This window comes from Acanthochromis polyacanthus, chromosome 22 (genome assembly GCF_021347895.1).
Source record: "Acanthochromis polyacanthus isolate Apoly-LR-REF ecotype Palm Island chromosome 22, KAUST_Apoly_ChrSc, whole genome shotgun sequence".
NCBI lineage: Eukaryota > Metazoa > Chordata > Actinopteri > Pomacentridae > Acanthochromis > Acanthochromis polyacanthus.
Window position 1 is genome coordinate 18,705,806 of NC_067134.1, and position 24,142 is coordinate 18,729,947.

The following is a 24,142-nucleotide window of genomic DNA, read 5'->3' on the forward strand; positions in this document are numbered from 1 at the left end:
TAACAATCTCCACTCATTTTAGCATCAACTTGAAAGCCAAAACACACAAAAAGTTTTTTTATTTAATTGTAAACAAATTCAGGCATCAAGGGGTTAATGTGTGCTTGGGGATTATTATCTTAATGGAAGAGGGAACTGTCAAAGACCCAACTTTCTGGCTGATGATTTTAGGTTTTCCTCAAGAATGTGGAGATAATCCTCCTTCTTCATTATTCTGTTTAATTTGTGTGAAGCACCAGTTCCACTAGTGCAGTTAGGCCCTAGAGCATAATGCTGCCTCCACCATGCTTGAGTGCCAGTAGACCAGTATGATCAGCAATATATCATCTCCTCAGAGATACAGCAATATTTTATTTCCAATATTTGAGCACTGTTGTTTTTATTTAACTTAAACACCTCAATAATCACCCCAGTGGTTATAGTGTTATTTACTTTAACATTAATGACTGAATAATGACTGAAGGCTAATCTTGGTAGTTGCAAGAATAACAAGACACTAAGAATTTCCTTTCTTCTTTTTCAAAGCATTGGTTGTCTGCTTTGATTTGAACACATTAGTAAAATGGGTGTTACTGTTGTTGTTGTTTGTTGATTTCATGCTGATTACAGCAGATTTAAGGCTTCACCAATTAGTCACGCTGGCTGTAGCGTCCTAGAAAAGTCGAACTAATCAGTTAGTATCACCTACTCATCCCCAGAGTTGGCAGAGAACAGCAGAAACAAAGCAGCGAGGTGGCCATGGCTAGACATTATCCTCTGGAGCTAAATTCATGCAGCAGTGTGTGCATGTGGTCCTGTAGTGTGTCATTCAGTGAGAGACTTTCCAGGATCTAACATGCATACACATAGCTTACATCCTTTATATGGGATGAACGTGTATTTATTTTGTGTAGTTTGTAGTCATCACATATGGGCTTTGCTGTTTGGATGTGAGATCAGCTCACCGGCTCCCCAGGTAATTCGGTGTCTTTATCTCCTAAAGCCAAGATATGAAAGTGTTAACAGGCAGCATTTTGTTAACCAGCACACCACATGGTCCTTCCTTCTAACCAGTGTTTGATTTAGTGTGGTATTTCTAAAATATATGTCAGTATGTTATGTTTTCATGTGGGATCAGCAGTGCTGTGTGCCTCTACCGTCTCCTCTGTGAAGAGCCAGAGCTGGCTACTGTAAGTGGGTCACAGCACCGCCCTGCTGCTGCACGGCGGAGTTCAGTGAGCCCGGCTGAAACCCTCCTTAGGCTGATTCAGGGAGAAATAATGGGGCCAGCGACTCCCAATCCCCTCAAGAGCCACAGCACAGCACGGCAGCAAGCTGGCAGGGAGGCCCAGTGGAGCACAGGGTGGATGAAGCTGCCAAAGGAGCAGCTACTCCACTCAATAAGACTCTCTCTCTCACCTGTTTGTAATCTACAGCGCATACCACACATGCTGTTCTAACTCACAGTGTCAGGCCGGCTGCGGCCAGGCACAGTTAGTGCCTCTCCTCTCTCTCCACCTTTTTTCCGTTTTTAGGTTGGTCCTGTAGTCGACAGCGGCAGCGGGTGTTCCTCATCCGTAATCATCATGAGCTGGTGCAGGAGCAGCTGGGAGCTACCAATCAAACCCTCTTCCTCTACAATATAATCAGACGCTACCCACCTCTCAGTGCCGGATTGTAACACGGCCAGTAATACACACTGCCTGTTACTCTAGCCACAGTCTTTTGCTTCTGCGCTCTTAGTAATTCAAGTTGTGCTCCTCTGTTTTAGTTCCGTGTCCAGCTGCTCCTGGTTTCGTTACTTCAAGGACCGCCACCACCTCACCCTTCTGTCCGTAACCGAGTCGAGGATTGCCCATCTGTGCAGTTCCAGCCTCCTGGCGTCTGTTCAACTCACCTGTTGTCGCCTCTCGCCATTCGCCATCTGGACCCCAAGTCGGCTGCCAAGAACGCTTCGCAATTCACGCTAGATCCAAGTCTGAGCATCACATCTCGTGTTTATAGGTCAGCTGAGAAACCTGATCGATTGCGAAAGCCTAAGTTTAAGTTTAAGATGACTCTCGTTATCGTGTTTAGCTTTTCTTCTTGAGTATTATTGACTATTTTGCAATTATAGTTGTGCTCTGCATCCTCGAGTTAGCTTCGCTTTTTTTGTCAAAAAGGCTTCAGTGTTTCGTAGACTTTCTTGCCTGGGTAATACCCAACGTGAGTTAAAAAAGATTTTATGTTTTGGAATTTAATCCTCCTCGCCTCAAGTTCTCACCTATCACCACCTTAGTAGTGCGACCGAATTCTGTTTTTGAGTACTTCCTGTTGTAGTTCTGTCTGGGATTTGTAATCTGAGTTAAGTTCTGTAAATAAACCCGTACTTGCATTTCAACCTTGTCTGTTCATTCCCTGCGCCTGAGCTTCCTAGAAATCATAACACACAGGGCAGCAGGTGCATCGAGTCCAGTCCGTACAGGAGGAGGATTGCCGTTTAAAGTGCAGTTGTGCACATCAAGACGCAAACAAGTCAGTCCTGGGTTACAGGTTTACTTCTCACTAGAGCTACTATTCCAGTTTTGGACCAATTTACCATGAATTACAGATGTCTGATAATGGAGCTGGTACTTGGGGCAATAAATGGTTCCTCTCATAAATCACGAAATAAAACTCTGCAGAAGTGGAATAAAATATCAGCTATCACACGTGCATGTCTGGAGAATGCTTACAGAATGTTCACACGTGGCTGTGTGTAATCAAATTAACAAATCCACTTTGTGCTGCGTCTTTAGTTAATATGTTTAACATGTTTTTCTCAATCCCTCCAGAACATAATGCATTCCACCTCACTCCAAGTAGGAAATTTACTGCTCTTCAAGGGGAGCCTATACACAGGGAATGTCAGAGTTTGGAGGTGATCAAGCCTCCAAATCGCATGACGATGACTAAGAGAAAACACAGATTTCATGACTCCAGTTCCAACAGTCCTGAAAAATTCTTTCCTGCCTGTGTCCGCATAAACATGTGATTGTGAATGTGATTCTAACTTTGGGAATAATTGAGGACACCCAGGAATAGACCAGATAGACACACACAATTACTTCAAAGCAGCATCCTGTAAACTGTATTTTAGGAAGCCTTAACTGTTGTTGCACAGTCTGGAGAAATTCACTTCCCTGTGACACTTTATTTAGCATGCTGTCCTTTCTGCCGAGGAACACCACCAGCAACAACAGAAGCATTGTACAGCGAAGACTTCTGCTTTCGTCTCGTCTCCTGCGGTTTGCCTTCTGAGCCCAGACAGAATTGGTTAGAGAGAAAGAGAAGGAAAGGTGCTTTTCCTTTTTTCAGACAGATAGTCTGTGCAGAGGGGTTAGGAACACTGTGTTCCTGCTGGTGGCTTGGTGGTGGGGTCTTATGTAAGGCTGGTTTCTGCCTGGCAGCAGAGCAGCGCCCCAATGACAGTGTCATACTGCTAATTAATACACACCAGCTAGAGGCGTGCCCTCAGCCGCTGTGAGTGCGTTCAGTCTGTGCCCGCACGAGAACTCGAAAACTTGGCCCATAAAGAATGCAAAAGCATCACAACTGCATTATACTCACATGATGGGATGCTCTTCATAATCACAGAATTCAGGGTTTAGAGGGGACACACTCGGAGAGACCCAAAGCATAGTAGTAGCTGCATAGCCTTTTCATCATCTGCATGAACAAGAAACACAATTATACTGATATATGGATGGAAAAAGAAAGAAAGGAGAAATATTAGTCATTGTCAAATATAGTGAAACAATTTTTCTACATTATCTGCCAAGCGAGCAGCGCTGTACACTCCTTTGCACATGTGTACATGGACAGATGCAACAGATGCATAGTTGTAATCAGGCTAGTGTTATATCACTCATGACCCTCAGTGCATGAAGGTCCACATGATGTAAATTTACACAAATATCCCACTGTGGATATGGACATACAGCCCAATTTTTGTGCCCACGTGGACTCAAAGGCGACTAGGCTACAAAGGCTGTGCATGTATGGAACAATGAATGCGTACACATCGAGCTGCAGACATACAGTATTATCCTACTTTCCCAGTTTGTGCAAGGCCACTTGGATTATTCTATTGCATACATGTACAGAACATTGTATTTATGTATTTCACACATGCACATTACTGCTGAGCATGAGCACTGTTGCCCCTTTCGGGTAAATTTTCTCACATGTGTACAGATACAGAAAGTATAACATTGACCGTAGGCTGTACTGAGCTAAACTAAATGCTGGCATCGGTGGTCTAATTGGCTCACAATGATAATATGCTATTGCTTAGCAGGTACAATGCTTACAATCATTTTAGTATATTAGCATGATAACAGTTGCTGAAAGCTACGTTTTTAGCAATTACTCAGAGTTAGAGGTGGCACATCTAATGCTCACAAATAAACCGTAAAAATTGTCACTTTCAATGCGTATAACGTACTGTAAATAATTCTTGATAAACAATAGAGCAAATTGTCAATTTTGTTCTGTTACTGCTACCTCAAGCTATTTAAAGCTAAGCTAATCAACCCCAGCTCCAGGTCCATACATAATTTACAGGCATGAGAGTGGCTGCATTGTTTGTTCAAATACCACAAACAAAATTACATTCACATCTTTGCACAAACGGCAAAATAATACCTTTGTTATCCACATTATTAGATATGAGTTTTATGACTCGGATGAACTGATGTTGAAACTTCAGTGCCTCGTTTAAAGACATAAAAATTAAACTAATGATAAGAAATCAATGAAAAACATCCATTATATTACAGTGATAATGAGGTAACTGCATGATAAAGGAGCACAAACAACAAGTGTGACAGTCCCAGATATCTGTGCGTGGGTGTTGTGGGAGATAGAGGCAGGTGAAATGTGTTGTTTACTTCATGATTGAACCTCCTGACCTCCCAACCCCGACTGCACAGTCTTTTCTGGAGACGCTTGGCTTGGCAGGAAGTCATTGGCTCACTATGGGCTTCCTGCCGCTGCCTCCGTCTGAAATAAAAACACTTACAGAGGGAAAGTTTTGGCTGTAGAGTTCAGCTTCTCACTCTCCACAGGACAGAGGTAGGATATCCTCCCCTCTTGCCAGGAAGTTATTTGACTCAGTGCCATAAACACGATATTCCACCGGTTAATGGAGATAAAGAGTAGCATGGTGGGATTTGAAGTCATGTTTTGTTTGTAATTAGTTAATTAGAGAATAGTGTAGCACTTGGAAAGAAGTTTGTACTTAAAAAGCAATGATTTCAGTTTGTCAAGATTTTTAAAAAAAAATCATAAATAGTACTGTTTTATGATAAGGATGCTTGACATATAGCTTGTGGAAATAAAAAAATGAAGACAAAGTTGTACTTCTTTAAATAAATTCATTTATTTCTGTAGGTTTCTATCCATAATTAATACAGACAAAAGCAATACTCAACTACCAGAATTTATAAATCATTATAATCCTCTCTTGTGAGCATCACAATAAACAGTATATTGAACTATGTACAATGGAAGACAACAACACATTCAAACTGAGTCAATCCAAGATCAATCAGTAAATAAGAATCCGTCCATGAACACAGAAATGGGGAAAGCGCTTTTAGACATGTCAAGAACAAAGATCCCAGCGATGAAAAACAAAACACTTGGCAGAAAGAGAAATGTACAAGGAGCCAAACAGCTCCTGCTCATCACAAAAAGAGAAAATAAATCAATGCAATGTTACATTTGGTTCCACAGTTGTAAACTAGATTTTATTCATGTCACTATTGCATATGCCATTAGGTAAAGTGTGTTGACAAGGCAAAGAGATCTCTATAATAAAATAGACAGAGAGTATTTTTTCATATAGTCACAGAGACTGTGAGGGAGAAAAGCATACAATACACTGTACAACCCCAAAGCAAAAACCCCCTTTTAAAAATCGGTAGCCAAAGTCTTTACACAGGAATATCATTGCAACATAGGTAAAATCTAAGTCCTCTATGTATATTCAATAGATTTTTTTTTGTTAAACTCTTTCTATGTACATAATATACACATTCAAGACTGAAGATAAATAGATACCAAGACTCAGCATGGTACAGCTCCATTATTATTCAACTCTTTTCAAAACCATTTGCACATTATGTCTGCGGTGTTCCCACCAGCTCAGTGATACATTCAGACAGTTTTACAATCTACTGTACACTAAAGGGGTTGTGAGCCAGTTGGAGTCGGCACAGTGGATGACACAGTTGGGAGAGAGCTTTCAAATAATGCTAATAATGAATTTACCCTGGTGGCCATTTTGGAGGCTCGCAGGAAGCAGCAGGATTTCAATTTTTTGGTTAATGTTTGCCATTTTCCCATCGTTCAAGATGTTAAAACAAGACCATGTAACATCTAATGAATAAATGTGATATTGTTTGTTGAACAAATAAAAGATTTTTCAGAAATATATCCACTCACAGCTTTTGTATGTAGACTTCATTTCACCAGTAGCTCATGGAAGCTAATGTCAGCTAATGTTAGCACACTGATATTGCTGCCTAACAGATATTACTCAGTGAATTTGTTTACTTTTTAAACAACAGTGATCTTATTCTAGCATTACACTAAACATTAGCGTCATTATTCTGAAAAGGACAAAGGCTCACTTTAATGAGAAGCTATCAAACTCTAAAAAAAAGTTTCCTTTTACTAGTTCATGCACAAAAAAATGTTACTCAGTTCACTAAAGTCAAGGGTTAGCTGTTAGCCAGTAGGCAAAACTGGGCAATGTTAGTTAATATTAGCCAGAAAAGTGCTACTTGTAAGCCAGTAGGCAAAATTGGACAATGCCAGCTAACATTAGCCAGAAGCTAACAATGAATAACGATAGCTAATGTCAGCTAGTAGCTAGTGTTGAAAATTGCTAGTTGTTAGCCAGTAGGTAAAATTGGACAAGGTTAGTGAATATTAGCCAGACGTTAACATTGAATAACTGTAGCTAATGTCAGCCAGTAGTTAATGTTGCACGTTGTTAGCTGTTAGCCAGTAGGTAAAATTGGACAATGTTAACTAACATCAGCTGAAGCCAACACTGAATAATGGTAGGTAATGTTAGCCAAAAGCTAACAGTGAATAATGAAAGCAAATTTTATTAGATACAGCTCTAATATACAAGATAACTCTGTTTGCTGACCTGTTAGCTCCCTTCTGCTGAGATTAAATGCATTTAGTGTTTATCGTGTAGCTGTGCAGTATTACAGTTACATAGTCTTGCTTTAATTTATATTACATAATTCACCTCAGCCAGCTCTTATTTTTATACTGTCTGTAGGTAATTACATTTTCCAGACAGATGATTCTGCGTGAACCTTTGTGATGGTGCCAGATGTGGCTGTAAGACTCTCTTCCATTCACCACTCAGCGCCCCTTTTACTTCAGCCCTCACTCGCTGAACAGAAACCGTCTCAACTGTGCCCCTTAACCTCCACAGTTTTTCCTTGGCTCCCCCCCACCTCATCTAGACAGTTGTACAGTCAAATGATATCACAGCAGGGTGGCATGCGTCGAGCTAAAACAGCAGGCCGTAGGTTTGAAGGTAGGAGTGTGTGAGGTTTTCAGGCTCAAGTGACTGAGGAACTGTGGGAGGTACAGTGCATTCAGATGCCTGGTGTTGTGGGGGGGTCTGAACTGAGTTATAAAGACATGCATAACTCTGAAAGACATTTAGAAATATATTTCTTTAAGTCCAGCGCTTTTGATTGGACGAAAAATAAACTAAGTTAGAAGGAATAAGAAATTAGTAATTAAGAAAATACTTTAATATCAATACAATAAATCAGATCTCAAGCAGCCCCACTGTACTGTACATTTCTGAAATAATATATTATAATGGTAAACTAGGCATTTGACTTTCCACAAGAGAATAACAATATAGAGATGTAGGTCCAAACAGACATACCATAATAGAATATTTATCGCTTATTTCATAGAAAACATAAGGACAGTATAGACATTAAGGCATTGAGTCGGTCTTATCAGACATTCATCATCCAAAAATAAATAAAATATCTAATTTAAATATAGTTATATACTCAGTGTACCTTGGTTTCCTCCCTCCCTGGGCCATTTCTGTAGCAGTTTTCATTGTTCACTGGCATACCAGTTGGTCGTACTTTCAGAAACACACACTCGCGCACATGCAGGCAGTCACAAAACCACCCTCAAGTAAATAAATAGTATCTGGGTACCATTAGAGTTTTGTTATTGTCTGACTATCTTTGCTTCTGTGCTTGTGCCAAAATTTGGGTCACAGGAGAAATGGCCTCTAAAAGTGCAGGTAACATGAGACGCACCGATACACAACACACCCATCCACACACACAACACACACACACAGACACACACAAACACACCTGTCCTGCCTTCAGCAAACTCCTGACATGCATAGATGGTGGTCTGCTTCCTAAGTGTGTGTATGTGTTTGTGAAGCTGAGGGTCCAGACAGTCTTTCAGGGCCAAACAGCCCCATGGAAGGGCAAAGTAGATTTGTTTTTTCAGCAGCAGGTCAGTCAAGATGCCAAATCCGAGGACAGAGGAGTCCGTCAGTCTGGAAGAGATGACAAGACAGAGAGAAAAGCTGTTATTTAACACTTTAACATTCTTAAGTTGCTTCACTAGAATCACATAACTGCAACAGGAGGACAATGTGTAGCCAGTGCCACTCATATTTTTACAGGTTTAAAATAAAATGCAAAATGGCTCACTTAGAACAAACTAAATGCCCACAATCACAAACTACATGTGAAGACTTAAAGCTGCAATGACACTTATTTGTTTGTTTAGAGAAAAATATCTGTTGCAGCTTAAAGTGTTTTTCACCGAAATGCATGTAAATCTTTCTAACGTTGGTGTTGATTTCCATTTTCATGAAATATTTCAGAGCCCTTTCAAAAACAAATACATTGTTTCCAAATGGTATGTCACCTTTTTGCACATTATGGCAATTAAATGTGAAAACAGTGTTAACAATAGGGTGTCACACAACAAAACACAGCTTTGTAGCACAACTAGCAGTCAAAACCTTTCATCTATTCTTTAACCCTCCTGTTGTCCTCATTTACGGGCACCAAAACATTTCCTTGCCCGAAAAAAAATCCAAAAATTCAGCAAAAAAAAAAAAAATCTGAAAATTTGCAAAACCTTTAGGAAGAAAATTCCAATGATTCCTTAATTTTCTCTTGAATTTTTTATTTAAAAAAATCCCCCAAATGTGGCAAGAAAATTCTTGTAAATATTAAAAAAAAATCTAAAATCTTCCAAAAAAAAATCCAATAAATATGATTACATGATGTGATTACATCTTTTTTTGTGAATATTCTTAAAAAACATTTTTTAGCATTTCTTTTTTCCACCCAAAAATGTTTGAAAATTTGGACATCAGAAGTTTCACTGTGAAAATATGTTTTTTTTCCACATTTTCAAACTTTAAAACAATTTGACCTGCAGGCACGAGGGTTAAATGGTAAACATTGTTACGAATCACTGTCCAACAGAAATGACCAAACCCTGTGCTCTGTTTATTTTCCCACAAAAAACACCGGTGCCAATTAGGCAGACCTTTGAGAGAGCGAACATGAGAGGTTTAAGGGAACAGAGTGTTGAGCTGCTACTGTACAGCGAATGAGTTCACAGACTCATTAGGGTTTTCGTGCCACAATAACAAGGAGACACTGAGGAAAAACAGCTTAAATATCAAGAACAGAGTGTGCTGCACACGTTGGAGGGTTTGGAATTTGTTATTTGACAATGAAAAGCACATTTATGTCTTAACGGCGAAGCTCAGGATGGTTTTTGCTTCATCACAGAAATGAAAATGTGTGCGTGGCGAGTCTTGCTGGGCAGTAATTCTCTGGTTTTGCACACTAGCTATTGAAGGACAGTTGTGTATGTGTGTGTGTGAGTGGCGAGGGGCTGTTCTGCAACGGTCGTAATTACATAATCTTGGATGTAGAGCGATGGGGGTTGGGGGTCTCCTGTCATGCTGCCGTGTTGCTATGGACACACGCTGAGCAGAGCAGGACCAGCTACGAGCAGCATAGTAGCTGCTGCAGAGAAACCGCGGTCGCATTTATGTTGCACCAGATGTTGTGGGGTTTCACGGTGTTTGCTCAAGTGCGGGTCCAGGCAGGGAGAGGCCTGGAGAAGCTACGGGACAATATCCTCGCTGCAGGCGCATTTCATGGAACCATGCGAGATCTTTTGGCTGATGAAACTCTTTAAAAAGCCAGTCGGACGACCTCAAAAATGCACGGCGGTCGGGCTGAAAGCACGGCTGTTTTTCTTAGTTCCTGAAAAGTTGCCATTTTTGGAGCTGTCATTCAGTGTGGGTATAAAGAAAGAGCCTAGAATAAGCATTATCTCCAGTGTTTGAACAGTGTTTTTCTTTACCGAGATACACATTTAGACCCTTTAAAGATATTTTTAACCCTCGGGTCGTCCTGCAGGTCAAAACTGACCCGTTTTAAAGTTTGAAAATGTGGGGAAAAGAATCTATTTTCACAGTGAAACTTCTGATGTCTACATTTGGGAAATCTTGAAACATATTTTGGTGGAAAAAAAGAATGTTTCTTTAAGAACATTCACAAAAAAATCAACCAAAATCCAGCGAAATTCGATGGATTTTGGTTGATTTTTTGTGAATGTTCTTAAAGAAAATATCAGAAGTTTTACTGATATATATGTAATCACTTTACATATTTGTAGGATTTTTTGGAAGATTTTTATTGATTTTTGAAAATATGTATAAGAACTTTCTTGCCACATTAGGGGGAATTTTATTAAAATAAAACTTATTAAGGGAAACTTTCAAGGAATTATTGGAATTTTCTTCCTGAAGGTTTTGTAAATTTTCACAAATTTGGGGATTTTTTTTGCTGAATTTTTGGATTTTTTTCAGACAATGAAGCTATATTTTTTGGTGCCCATAAATGAGGACAACAGGAGGGGTAACACAATGAAAAGATAGCTGAGAATTTCAGAAATCACTTGTGGATCCTAACTTCATTTCAGGGGACAACATCTGAAAACTGCAATGACATTCCTACTTGACTGAAATACAGTTTGGTTTGGTTGATTTGTAGCAATATGTGTGCTTGGTTCTAACACCAGACTCAAATTTGGACAGGCTGAAGCAAACAAATGCCCACACCTTGTGTTACGTATTCCCCAGCTGCTGTCCGTGGAGTAGCCGCTGGCTCTCGCTGATCTACTCCCAGCCGTCTAATCTCGCCTGCAGAGGCTGTAATCTCATCTGGAGCCGTGGCTGGCTAAATGTGGGGAACGCTGGCCACGCAGTTATCTAGCAGCTAGTGCTTCTGTCTGGAACATCCCGGCCTACTTTAGCCCCCCTCCGCCTCCCTGAGCCATGACACACACACAAACACACATAGAGCCTGGAAACTCTGACACAAGAGTCCGTGGTGTTACGTGTATGTGTTTGTTCTCTATAGATCATGTAACATGGCATTTCTGGATTTCCTGTCTTGCGCTGCTTTGTTTTGCTTTTAAGATCTCACCCACAATGCAGCTCTGATTAAGTAAACTGATAAACAGTTGGTGTGTGTGTGCGTGTGTGTGTGTTGGAGCCGGTGCGCACGGATGCAGTAAGAATGGATTGGACAATCAGGCTGATGGGTACAATCAGGTGTCACCTTTATGAGTAATTCCACAAATACCAGAACAAAATGTGACACAGAAAAAACCTAAATACGCTGGTCGGACTGTCAGTAGGGGAAAACGAGGCATCAAGAAGTGGGTTTAAAAAATGGAATTACATATAAAGCATATGTGAATCAGTTACTCGCGTTATTGATTTATGTACTGATATTTTTCTTCGGATATTAAGTTAGTCTAATAGTATTCACCAAAAACCCTAGACACCTAGTTTTCTCATGCTGCATCTCATGACAGAGTTTCTGCAGAAATCTGCCAGTCAAATTTAATGCTTTTAATGCCATTTTAATGCCATACTGTAAAGATTTTAATGCGTGTCCGTGAAATCAACAAATTACAAAGGTTTGTTTTTTTCTGTAAACGATGATTTTCATCAGAAAACTGTCCCCTCATTTCACTGCTTCTGGATCCAGAAACCACCCCTGAGCACCCACAGGCTGCAGTCATTCTCTGAATTCCACATTTTCTTGCCATTTTTGCTGGAATTTGCATTTCCCCATTTTCCAGTTCTCCTCCACTTTCCAAACATGCAATTTTTGGCAATTGCACCGGACCAGCCGGAGCAATTAGCGCAATGCTTCGTCCTGTTTACGCAGATGCAGTATCTGGCGAATCACAGTCTATAATTATATATTATTGTTATTATCAAATATTTTTCTTGAAAATGGCAGAAGGAATTTTTAATACCACTAAAAATCAAATTTAATGACTTTTCATGCCATTTAAGGCCTTCCTTTTTGCAAAATCAATTGAATAACTCTTAATGCTGCATAAACATTCATCCTGTGACCCACAGCACGATCCCGACCTCCACTGTAGGAACCACTATCCACTCTGACAGCCTCTACTGAGCATGCTCAGAGCAAGTTAGGGATGCATGGCTGTGCATCTAGACCTCTTTCGCTTGCTTTCCCTGCTAACATCCCCATCAAAGGGAATGTGTGTAACACAGATCCACAGAACATGCTCTGGGTGCATTTTACCGGATACATCATCTCCACGATGACATCATCCGCAGCACGACCGTCTGAATGACGTCAAGAGGAAGCGGGATTTGAGTAGATGGACGCGGATGTCTCTAATCTGGTAGACAAATTACATGCACACGCTCACTCTCCGCTGATGGTTGTGCCCTGTGCAGCCCATGGGTGCGGCAGATGGTGGACTGTCATTAGCGGAGGGATAGTAGGAAGGTAGAAAGAGACGCAAAGCGGCATGTATGTGTTTACATGCTGCTGTGTGCAGGGAAAATCGGTGTAATGAGAGTGTTTGCATGTGTGCGCAGATAGAGCAGGGTGGCAGGTGTTTACCCCCCTATCCCACCCCCATCTACACACACACACTCACACACACTTGCCCTCTGGAGAGTGGCCATCTGTCACTAGCACTCAGGAGGGACTCCAAGTGTCACAGTGGGGCTCCTCCACTCCTGAAGCTCCCTTAATCCCATGTTTTCACCTTCAGTCTGTCTCCTACTTGCTGCTACGCCTGCTGCTGAAATGATTAGCTAAAATTCAACACCAGAGATAAACACCTCCAATCAAATCAATACACCAGAGACGTGGCTTTAACTGCAGCAACAATGATCTCAATCATCAGGAGCCGGTTGTCAGATAAAGGTATTAGAGGTGGAAACAAAGACGGCTGACTTGGCTAATCTGGGTCTGGTACAGAACATCCACCTGGCTGAGCTGTGGAGAGCCGGGGCCACGAGTGGAGACAGGCAGCCTGGTTTAGAGCAGAGGTAAACGCCACCTCCGAGTCACATGGGCTGGCCCGCTGACAAAACAGGAGATAAACAAACTTCTGACCCTCATGCCAGCCATCTAAGCTGAATGTAGGTAGAGCACAAAAACAAAAAAAAAAAAACACAATCCAGCTGTCAAAAAACTTACGACCACTGGGTTTTGTTGACTTGAGGCGGCACACACTGCAAAAAATGTCAAGAAAAACACTTATTTCAAGGAACTTTCACCTTGAAATAAGTGAAGAAATCAGCCAATAGAACAAGTGAAAAATGGTTTGGTGAAATTTCTTGAAATAAGAAATGATTTTTAGAATATTGAGATCTTAAAATTAGCTGGGAAACTTATTTTAAGCAGTATTTTACCAAGATTGTCAAGCTTAGGTGTCTTACAATAAGACAGACATGCTAAAAATAATAACAGTTTTTCATTCAAAAATAGATTTTTGCTCTCATGTAACCTCCTAATCTGAGATGTATTCACCCTCCTGCTGTCTTCATTTATGGGGACAAAAAAAGATTGTTTCCTTGTCTGAAAAAAATACCAAAAATCTGCAAAAAAAAATGCCCACATTTCTGAAAATTTGCAAAACCTTCAGGAAGAAAATTCCAACAATTCCTTAAAGTTTCCCTTAAAAGTTTTATTTTAAAATAATCCCACAAATTTGGTAAGAAAATTCTTGTAAATATTTTCACAAAATGAGTAAAAAAAATCCTAAAAAAATCTAAAGTGATTACATATATACAAGTAAAACTTCTAATATTTTCTTTAAGAACACTGACAAAAAAAAAAATCAACCAAAATCCAGCAAATTTCGCTGGATTTTGGTTGATTCTTTTTGTGAACTGGTTAAAGGAACATGTTTTTAGCATTTCTTTTTTTGAACCAAAAAATGTTCAAATATTCCCCCCAAAAATGTTGAAAATGTAGAATTTTCACTGTGAGAATATATATATTATTTTCCACCTTTTTAAACTTTAAAACGGGTCAATTTGACCCGCAGGACGACATGAGGGTTAAATTTATTTTGAGTTTTCTTGTAAAATTCAACTTAAAACAAGATAATTTCAAGATTGTTTGACTTAAGAAGATATTCAAGATGTGTCGTCTTAAAACAAGTCCCTCCATCTTGCTGAAATGTCACTTGTTAAGAGAATTTATGAGACATTTTGACTAAAAATAAGACAAACAGACTTGATAAGATTGAGTTTTTGCAGTGCAGTGCCGGCTGTGACATGGGCCTGGGGGGCAAATGCTAAATTCCACAGGGGAGTTCAGGTACTTTGATGCTGACAAACAGCCACATCTCCGTCCACAGCGGTGGCACGCGACCAGAAGTTACCCTGCCCTGCGAGTCACTCCAGCCAAACTGCATTTCACTAAGAGGGCAAACTAATCAGCAGAGGTGTTTGGCCGGAATGAAAACCTGCTAGACTTTTGGGTCAGAGTGGCACATGGTCCAGGGGCCCAGCGTGACGTCTGATAAACACCGAATCAAAGCCATCCGCCAGCAGGGCCCGGCGCCAGCAGCCCCTGTAGCATACTCTGACCTCCTTCACCCCGCTTCGCTACACAGCAGTGGAACCGAGTGCTCGGTAAACAAGCGATCGGGTCTGCCACGAAGGGCTCCCGCTCTCCCAGAATGCACCTCGGTCCAAAGGGGCCTCGCCGACAAGTTTGTTTGCCGCTTTAAAAAGCCTGAGCCCCTCCCCTCCTCTTTCTACTGAGCATACAAGGCTGCGCTCCATCTCCCCCGCTCCGCTTGTCTTACTTCTGCTAAGTGAACAGCCTAATGAGGCAGAAGGGCAGCGGAGTGCACGTGCCATCCTGCCCCATTATGCACGCATTCATTCGCTCTCCCACAAACAGCCAGGCAGGCAGCGCTGGAAAACAAAACAACCTACTCTCCCTCTCTCTGTGTGTGTGCACGTCTCTGCCAAGTGTTCATGCAAGCTACACCGCTGGAAAAAAAAAAAGCAGAGAGGAAAAAAAAAGGCTCTGCATGCGTACGTGCTGGAATCCACATGTATGTGCTTGACTCGCTTCCCTCCCTCTGCCTTGTCAACTCCATTTAACAAGCTTTATTAGCACCATAAAAATTTTTGCATTCAACGAAAACATGAGTGCAAAACACGAGTGACGTAACTTATTAGCGCCAATAAGATTCCTGAAAGATGTCCCTGTTTAACCCTCAAAATTGACCCGTTTTAGTTTGAAAATATGGGAAAAAATATGTACTTTCACAGTGAAACTTCTGATGTCCACATTTTCAACATTTTGGGGAAATCTTTGAACATTGTTTAGGGGGAAAAAAATGTTAAAAATGTTTCTTTAAGAACATTCGGAAACAAATCAACCAAAATCCAGCGAATTTTGTTGGATTTTGGTTGATTTTTTTGTGAATGTTCTTAAAGAAAAATATTAGAAGTTTTTACTTTTATATACGTAATCACTTTAGATATTTTTAGGATTTTTTTGAAAGATTTTTACTATTTTTAAAAAAATATTTACAAGAATTTTCTTGCCATTTTTTTAAAATAAAACTTTTAAGGAATTATTGGAATTTCTCCCTTCCTTTCAGATTTTTTTTTTTTGCTGAATTTTTGGATTTTTTTCAGACAAGGAAACAATATTTTTTGGTGCCCGTAAATGAGGACAACAGCAGGGATAAAGAGAGCATAATTAAGGCTCTCATGGGAAAATAATCCATTTTCCATCTAGTGGGGTGTCTTGCTGTTGGTAGATTCCACTTCATTTACCAGAGCAGCACAGACCGTACAAATACTAACAACTTGCATCTTTCTGTTCTGTGAGCTAAAAATCTAACTTCTCTCTCCACACAGGGGCCTTGTAGTGAAATAAAAGCCACTTTCTATTCAGACAAAAACAGGCCCCTCTCACAGCAACTTTTCAAACCAGCCCTGCCAGGAATGCAGACCGTGACATCCGGTTACCTGATGGCTGCATAGCAACTCGGCCCCGCTTTGTTGGTTTCCCCCATCGCTGCCTGCAAGGACACAAACACACGTCCCGCTTGCGCTGGGCCTCACATGTTAGAGTGCACCCCCTCCCACCTGCCCAGACGTGCTCTACGTGCTCGCAAACACATGTGAGCTCCCCATGTGCGGTGTGATGTACAGCGAGTGGGGGACGGAGGGTGAAACTCGGCTTTAAAGTCAACAATCTGCGGTTTGTTGACGCCGTCTGCAGTCAGCTTTGTTTTGCTCGCCCGGGATATTCTGGGACGCGGTATCGATCAGGGGATGGTGGGAATAAGGGGTCTGGATAGAGGTCACATTGATGTGCAACACATCCTAAAGCCTACCCAACTGAAAAACAACAGCCGGAAATGCCCTCTGATCATTACAGCTACCACAGTTAAGCATTTTTATAGGCTTTACAAGGAGCGACTTGACACCCTCTTCTTGTTCGCTGCTAGGAATCCATTTCAGAATTAATCTGCCGTGTCGGTCGCTTGTGTAAAACCTCCATTCATTAGAAGCGTTGGTGGAATTCTGGTGTATTTATGGTATCTGCAGCCCACAGCAGCAGCGTCCTGCTCTGTCATGGTGCTTGTTTACTTCACAGCTCTCCGCCTGGTCACGTTTCACAGCAGCCTTGTGTTGCGTTCACACATGATGGGAAACACAGGAATCACAACATGCTAAGGATCCCACAGGCAGTGAGGAGAACGGACGGACTCCCTGTTTGTTTGGACACGTCAAAGCCAGACGTCACATTGCTGTTTAAAAGTGAAAGTAAATGATAGCTACACTATACTCCTGTAAGAGCTCAGAAGTAGGAGCTTAGGAGGGGCACCTGAAGGCAGCATCAGCGCCACTTGTTTAAGCAGCAGTTTGAATTTGAATTTAGAGGAAATGCCTTCACTTTCGCTTTTGATCCCTCCTATTCAACTGTCAACCGTGCAGCACATCTGTACACACTCTGTTAGGACAGAAACCCCCCTACAAGGGTTAAAGCTGAGTGTTTAGCTGCATTATTTAGCAGTAATTCATGTGACATAAACCTCACCCACCTTTGGCAGTGGTTGCAGCCTCCTTGAAGCCCAAACAGACATATGGTGAGCTGTGTAATCCATTGATGCCCCCTTTGCAGCTGCTGGTGGGTTTGAAGCCAACCAGGTCCTCACATTTCTCCACGTCCCTGTTGTCCAGCAGGTTCAAGGCAATGTAGTTCAGTCCGTTGGGGTAGCCGGCCGAGCTCTGCCGGTTCACGGGGCTGCCGTACTCTTCGTCGGAGCCCTCGCTGCTCCGGGACGAGATGTTCTCCACCGAGCTGTGCCGCTTCACGGCGTCGCCACGGGCGAAGGAGGGAAAGACCGGCGTGACGGTGGCGGTGGAGGAGAAGGTTTCGGAGCTGTGGCGCCGACGTCCCTGCGGATTGGCTCGGATCACCTTGGCAGAGCAGTCGGGGTCCACTGTGGAGGAAGCAGCGGCACCGAGCAGAAAGACCCCGATGTGTTCGGGGACACCCTGGTCCTCCAGAGACAGCCTCTGCTCCCTGATGCCCTGGCTGCTGGAGAAAATGTTCATATACAGGATGTTAATTTCACTTTCATGCTAAATTTACAGAAACAAACAGAACATAAGCAAATATCACAGGTAAATGGCATCATATTGCTAACATTTTAAGGGGATTTAGTTGATTTATATGTATATGCAGTAAAAATGTGCATTTGTTCATAGTAAATCAACTGCCCATGACAACAATTTTTTAAAATAAAACTTTTAAGAGAAACTTTTAAGGAATTATTGGAGTTTTCTTCCTGAAGATTTTGCAAATTTTCAGAAATTTTTTTTTTCCCAGGCAAGTAAACAATATTTTTTGCTGCCCTTCAATGAGGACAACAGGAGGGTTGACAGATGGCTTAAATCAGACTCATACCTCGCTGTGTTCTGAGGAACGAGCTGTGGAGGTGAGCTGGTCATCCCAAACGTCATCTCAGTGTAGTCGTTTTTCACCTCATCACCGAGACCCTGGGAGCCTTTCTCACCGTCTACATGGTACACTCCATCCTCTGAGCAGGGGCACATGGACAGCTCTGGGAGTGTGTCCAAGCGCTCAGCAGCAGTGTCAGCCTCCTTGGGTGAGTGTGAGCCCAGCTCCAGGTTTATGTAGTCTGTCAGAGATGACCTACCGGGACCCCCGCCGCTGGAGCCCAGTGATGAAGACTGGCTCTCTGTGGAGACGAGGGAGGGAGGGGAGAACCTGGCGCCGCTGAAGTCAATGTTAATGTACTCCCCGGGGCTCCTGGGCTCTCCGGGGAGGGGATGCTCGTTCATGCTGGGCAGGGTTCTCACAGCGTCCAGAGACAGCCTGTTGGGCCGGCCCAGCCTCCCCCTGTAGGGCAGGCTCTCCGCCCGGTTGTGTCTGACCGGGGAGGGTACCGAGGGGCTCAGAGGCAACGTCTGAGCTGCACTGGGCTGCATCACTGAATAATAGTCAGACTCCGCAGCCTTCTGTCTCAAACTCTGAGGGCTCATCAACACATACTGGCTGCTGTCTTCATTCTTGGAGGCCTGAAGTTTAGCAGGCAGCGTGAGGGAGCCGTTCTGGTAGGCCGGCCGGACCGATGCTGGCTCACCTGCCAGCAGGCCCAGGTAGTAATCAGGGGGCGTCTGGAGTGTAGGAGGGTTTCCAGGTGACATGTTCATGTATTCACCGTGTCTGTCTGGGCTCTCCATGGAGGATTTGGAGCCGCACCACATCCTCATGTAGCCGCTGTCTTCCAGAGAGCTGCTGCAGGGGGAGTTGGTCTTGTAGCCTCCACTGGCTGCCGCCTGAGGGTGCACCCTGGGGTTCACAATCTGCTTGGGTGCCGAGACACACATGGGGCTCATGGGGACGTAGTTGTCCCCTTTGCCAGACTGAGACGCCACACCTGGTGTCATGGGCATGTAGCCATCGTCGCCAAGGTTACTGCTGGAGCTCCTGGAAGAACCGATCTCTATGTCTCCGTAATCCTCGGGGTAGCACACTTTGGGGGAGGCGGAGTGGGAGTTGTGTCCGTGGGCCATCCTCATTAGCGTGTAATCATCCAGAGAGGCCGAGGACAGCGGGGCCACCACCTTCTGCTGCCGTGGCGTGGTCAGGGAGTGCGTTCGCTTCCTGTAAGCCTTATCAAAAGCCAGACCCTCATAGCCAGACCTGCTGCCGTTGGCTCCCTCCATTATCATGTAGCCACAGGGGTCGCTGGTGTCCCGGGATGGAGGGGTGCTGGACAGGGAGTCGGGGGTGTCGCTGCGGGTCAAGGGGAGGAACCTGGGCTCACCTGGGCTGGAGCTGTAATCATCACAGAGCATGAAGCCGGTGTCACTGAGGGAGCCGGAGATGGAGGCGCTGCAGCTGAAGGGTCGCCTGGCTTTGTCTGGAGTGGAGAAGCTGGCCCCTCCTCTGGGAGACATGCTGATGGGGCTGGAGGCAGCAGGAGGTGAGTTGGAGACGGGCATGGAGCGGCTGTGGTGCAGGTTGGAGGTGGACTCCAGCATCCTGCAGGTGCGTCCACTGCTCAGGGTGTTGGACCTGTTCAGGTGGTTACCAGAGTTTGGACTGGTGGGGCTCCCGTTCACAGATATGGACATGGACACCGGTCTGGTCACGCTTCCGTCTCCCTCGCTGGCCGTTCTGATTCGACAGGACGTGAACTTCCTCCCTGGGGACGTGGCTGCCATGCTGTCTGTCCTGGACCTCCTCACCAGGCCCGTCTGACTAGGGGGGAGGTTGTTGAGGTTGCGTCTGGTGGGCACAGAGATGGGGTTGGTGCTGGCTGACTGGCTTTTGCTCCTCGGCCTGAACTCTGACAGCTCCTTCATGGCCTTCATGGCCTCCAGGATGGTCTCATGGATGTTCTGGGCCACCACCGAGTCCTCCGCCTGCATCCAGAACTCTCCAGGCCCAGTGACCGCTGACCGGCCCACCTCTATGAAGAAGAAACTGTCTGAGTGTCCGCATCTTCTGATGTTCATGAGCTGTAAGCTGACAGCAGCTGTTTCAGAGTTCAGTTTGACAAAACTGATGGTCCTGCTGGACAAACACAGCCGGTAGACTCCAGTGAGGTTCTTTATCTGACCCAAGCCTTTGGATTTCAAGTTGACCTGCCAGACCTCCTTATAGACGGCCGTAGCGGGAGAAAGCAGCCCGTAGCTGGCCTCCTCGAAGCCCACTAAGGAGGACGTGGAAGCGGGGCTGTCGTACACTTTGCCCTCGGCTATGAGATCCGTCAGGACCCGGTACCAGCTCTCCTGCTCCTGCTCGTTGTCCGCAGCCACGGCGAAGTACTCGTCCTTGGTGTAGAGGGCGATCAGGTGCTTGTGTTTGGCGTCGGCGCGTTTGTTTACGCACAGACAGGAGTCCAAAGTTATGACCCGTTTCGCAGCGGACTTGTTCCTCCATTTCTTCTCGCTTTCATAATACTCCAGCCGGGCAGCGCAGCGCTCCGTGGGCTCCCGGAGCACGAAGAAGCGTCTGTGTCCGTGTTTCTGCTTCCTCAGGTAGCCGCACTTCTTCACCCCGTTCGTCCCATTAGATAACAGGTGTCCTCCCGTCGCCGGAGGACTTGCCATTTCCTCTCCGCTTCTCTTTTCAAGTCCAGAATCAGCAAAAGTCCTTTAAAATGGAAAAAGCTCACAGAGAATTTAAAAAGAAAAACCTGAGAATAAACGCGTTTTCTTCTAATCCATAGCAGGTGAACGTGTCCGCCGCCCGCCGCGGTGGAAAGCAACAGCAGCGGGTCCAGAACAGATCTGATCCTGGAGAAAAACAACATGTGACGCTGCTGCTCTAAAAACAGAATAAAACACGGAGTCATAGGGGGCGGGGCCTCCTGCAGGGGCCGTGCCTGTCCATCAGCGGGCTACGGCGTTGCTGATTGGCTGCTTTGATTATTCAAGGCGGCGCAAGCCCCGTCACTGTCCTCAATTGCTCTCTCATGTAGAAACTGAAAATATCAGCAGCCCATTGAATAACATGAATTCCTGTCTGTGCCTCTGTTAAAGGAAAGCACCAAACTCTCCAAAGCCTTATTTATAATCATACCGAGTCATTTATATATATATAAAAAATGCATTATTGTTTTATTGAAAATGTGATTAAGTGAGGCCATTTGGATTAATAAGGATTTGAAATGTGCAACATAGAGCTGGATTGTGAGCATTCATTTGTCAGGCAGGAACACTGTGAACAACCCTGACGTCCCATTTGTTATATAAGGAGTGTTGTGGCCTATTTTTAAACCTGTGGGTATTCCTCTCCAACTGGAACCTCGCGTTTCCTATTTCAGTCCCTCATCATCCAGCTCCCCTGCACCGTCTACATTTGGCACTAATCATCCATTAGTGAAGTGTCCTCTGCAGATGAGAGTGGATCGCATGTTCTGTCATGCTTGTGCTGCACCGTGCTGCATATTTACAGAAATGTTCACTCTGAATGAAAAACAACCGTCTCACAGAGAGCAGAAGTGGGAATGGCTGAAGTAAATGCGTCAGAGGCTTCCTTGCAAAACACAAGCTGCACAAATGCTGCCATCATCTGGCTGCTTGCATTCACTCCCTGCATGCACAAGTCTTCCAGGTAGAAGGAAAAACAAGGCTTCTTTCTTGTGCAGATCACAGTCAGACACAGGCAGTGATTAGGCTGTGAAGGGCCTGGCGGGAGGAAGCCAGCAGACCTCTGTTCTTTAGATCATCTGGGTAATTACGACACTGATCATCAGTCATGTCCGAGCAGGGCGGACCCCTCCTGGACTCACACTTGGATTGCTTTTCATAATCTCCCAACAAGCAGATTACACCTCCATGTCTGAGGTGTTAGACTGTATCGATGACTGCTTAAAGAGCATATCTGCCCTCTTAAACAAACACATGGATACAGATTAAGGCTAATCCCGGCCTCCTCTAATCACCATTGTTCTCATTATTGTTATTGTTCATGTGTGTGATGCTGGGTGACGTTGCCTATTTGTCTGTTTTTGCACAAATGGTAATTTATCGGGGCGTTAAGCTCAGCCGCAGCATGTGTTTTCAGCATTACAGCCGCCACCTATAATCTGATATATGAGCAAAAACATAAACACCTCCAGCAGGATTTAGTAACATTTGACCGCAGATATAAACAGCCAGGGGCAAAAACAACGAAACAAAGGGATTATTGTTGACATTTAACTGGCAATGATGCGCAATAACTTGGCAACAACACCCGGGGAATATTACCGCGTGCTTTACATTGTTGTTTGGCTCTTCTGTGTTTTGTTAGAAGTCATTAGGATGTGGTGTTCGGGGTTTATTCCAGCAGTAATTTAGGTGTTTTCCTCTGTTCGTGTAAGCCTGAGCTCAGGGCTTGTTTTTTTATGTCCAGGTGTCTCCTCTGTGGCACATTTATGATTTTATGATTATGTAGCAACAAACAGCAGCTCTTCTTTCACATTCTGTTTCCATCTGTCTTATTTTCACAGCAGTAAATGAAGCTGTTCTACCTCAGCGGGATATTTTGGGATTCTTTCCACTCATGATTAATTTTCAGCTCCATGAGGCCTCCATGTTATACTACCCCAGTGTGCTATGAAAAGAGGAGGGATTCTTGGAGTCTTATTCCAAGAAAACCTCTCATTTTGCTGGATCCTTCTGAAGGAAAGACATCTGATGGGCCAGTTTTTCTGCAGCTCTCCGCAGATATTCACCATCTTGCTTAAGATTATCCAGTCACATTCATGTTTTGGAGGTCGAGTGTGAAAATTGCAGGCTTAACAAGTGTTGATGGTGAACTTTTCAGATCTCAGAACCAGTAAAATCCAACAGTGCAATATAGATTAGGACTGTTATTACCAGTAAAGTAACACAAACAGTAGTAAATGTAGTAGCAGGGGAATGTATATTAGTTGTAAGAGCAAGAACAGTACAGGTTGTTAATCAAATACTTATTTAACTGTACTTGTATGACACAGTGTATGTTTAGTCATTAGTGTAGGCTGTAGAAAATGGAGACAAAGTACAGTTTAAAAAACAAACAAACCTCTATTTAAGCACGCTGTACATTTTTAAAAATGTCTCTCCATGTAATCCAAAGTGTTTCAGTTGAAAGTAACTGGACATTTCACCTCTCATCCACGAGGTTTCCTCACTTCTTATCTGAATAGTGAATAACTGAGAATGCCCCTACCAAGACAGAGGGGAAAATGGTACATTTAAAAAAAGAAAGCACTTTAAACCTTTAAACTTTTTCACGAAGTCAGCATAAATCTAAACAAAACAGCTCAACGTCAAACAGAGAGTAAAAGAAGAATACCTCAGAACCAGCATTCTTATCTAAAAGCTGGTCCACCCTGAGGACAGAACACCTGAACGCAACCTGAGCAATAAATGGCAGACAAACAACAACATCACAGCTCCTCAGAACAACACTCAGCAGTCCACCTGCAGCTCGTAACTCTTTCATAGCTCTGCCTATGTTTTGTTCCACTGCATTCTCACCTTGTTACCAAATAGAAACATCACTCTGCACTGTGGTTAGTAAATGACTTTCCTGCACTGTAAAATGTTATTTTGCCTGTCTGCCTCTCTAATAACCTGCTTAATAAAGCCAACAAAAAGAGTGATTTTTTTTGCTTAATTTATGAAGTTAAGAGCATGTGGTTAGGACAGAAACACCTGTTAGGAAAGTTTTCAACCTGTCCTGTCCTTTAT

General features: G+C 43.5%; 1 protein-coding gene across 2 annotated transcripts; it reads right to left on the minus strand.

The window, feature by feature from the left end:
• Positions 1–5,361: 5,361 nt before the first annotated feature.
• On the minus strand, positions 5,362–21,252 carry LOC110952243 (insulin receptor substrate 2-like). 2 transcript variants are annotated; one of them, XM_022195702.2, is made up of 3 exons: positions 18,351–21,252; positions 17,482–17,978; positions 5,362–8,575 (listed from the first exon to the last, which is right to left on the minus strand). In XM_022195702.2, exons 1-3 carry the CDS (start codon positions 21,026–21,028, stop codon positions 8,571–8,573), a joined length of 3,180 nt encoding a protein of 1,059 aa, XP_022051394.1. In that variant the 5' UTR covers positions 21,029–21,252; the 3' UTR covers positions 5,362–8,570. The 2 variants fall into 2 exon arrangements, with proteins under 2 accessions (XP_022051394.1, XP_022051393.1); XM_022195701.2 differs by having other exon boundaries at positions 17,482–17,981.
• Between the last annotated feature and the right edge of the window lie 2,890 nt (positions 21,253–24,142).

Bases quoted from the DNA above. Each gene is read 5' to 3' on its own strand.
- LOC110952243 (XM_022195701.2), bottom strand. From the start codon at position 21,028: ATGGCAAGTCCTCCGGCGACGGGAGGACACCTGTTATCTAATGGGACG. The intron at 17,982-18,350 runs GTATGAGTCTGA...CATTTTCTCCAG, and splicing joins GTTCCTCAGAACACAGCGAG to CAGCCAGGGCATCAGGGAGC.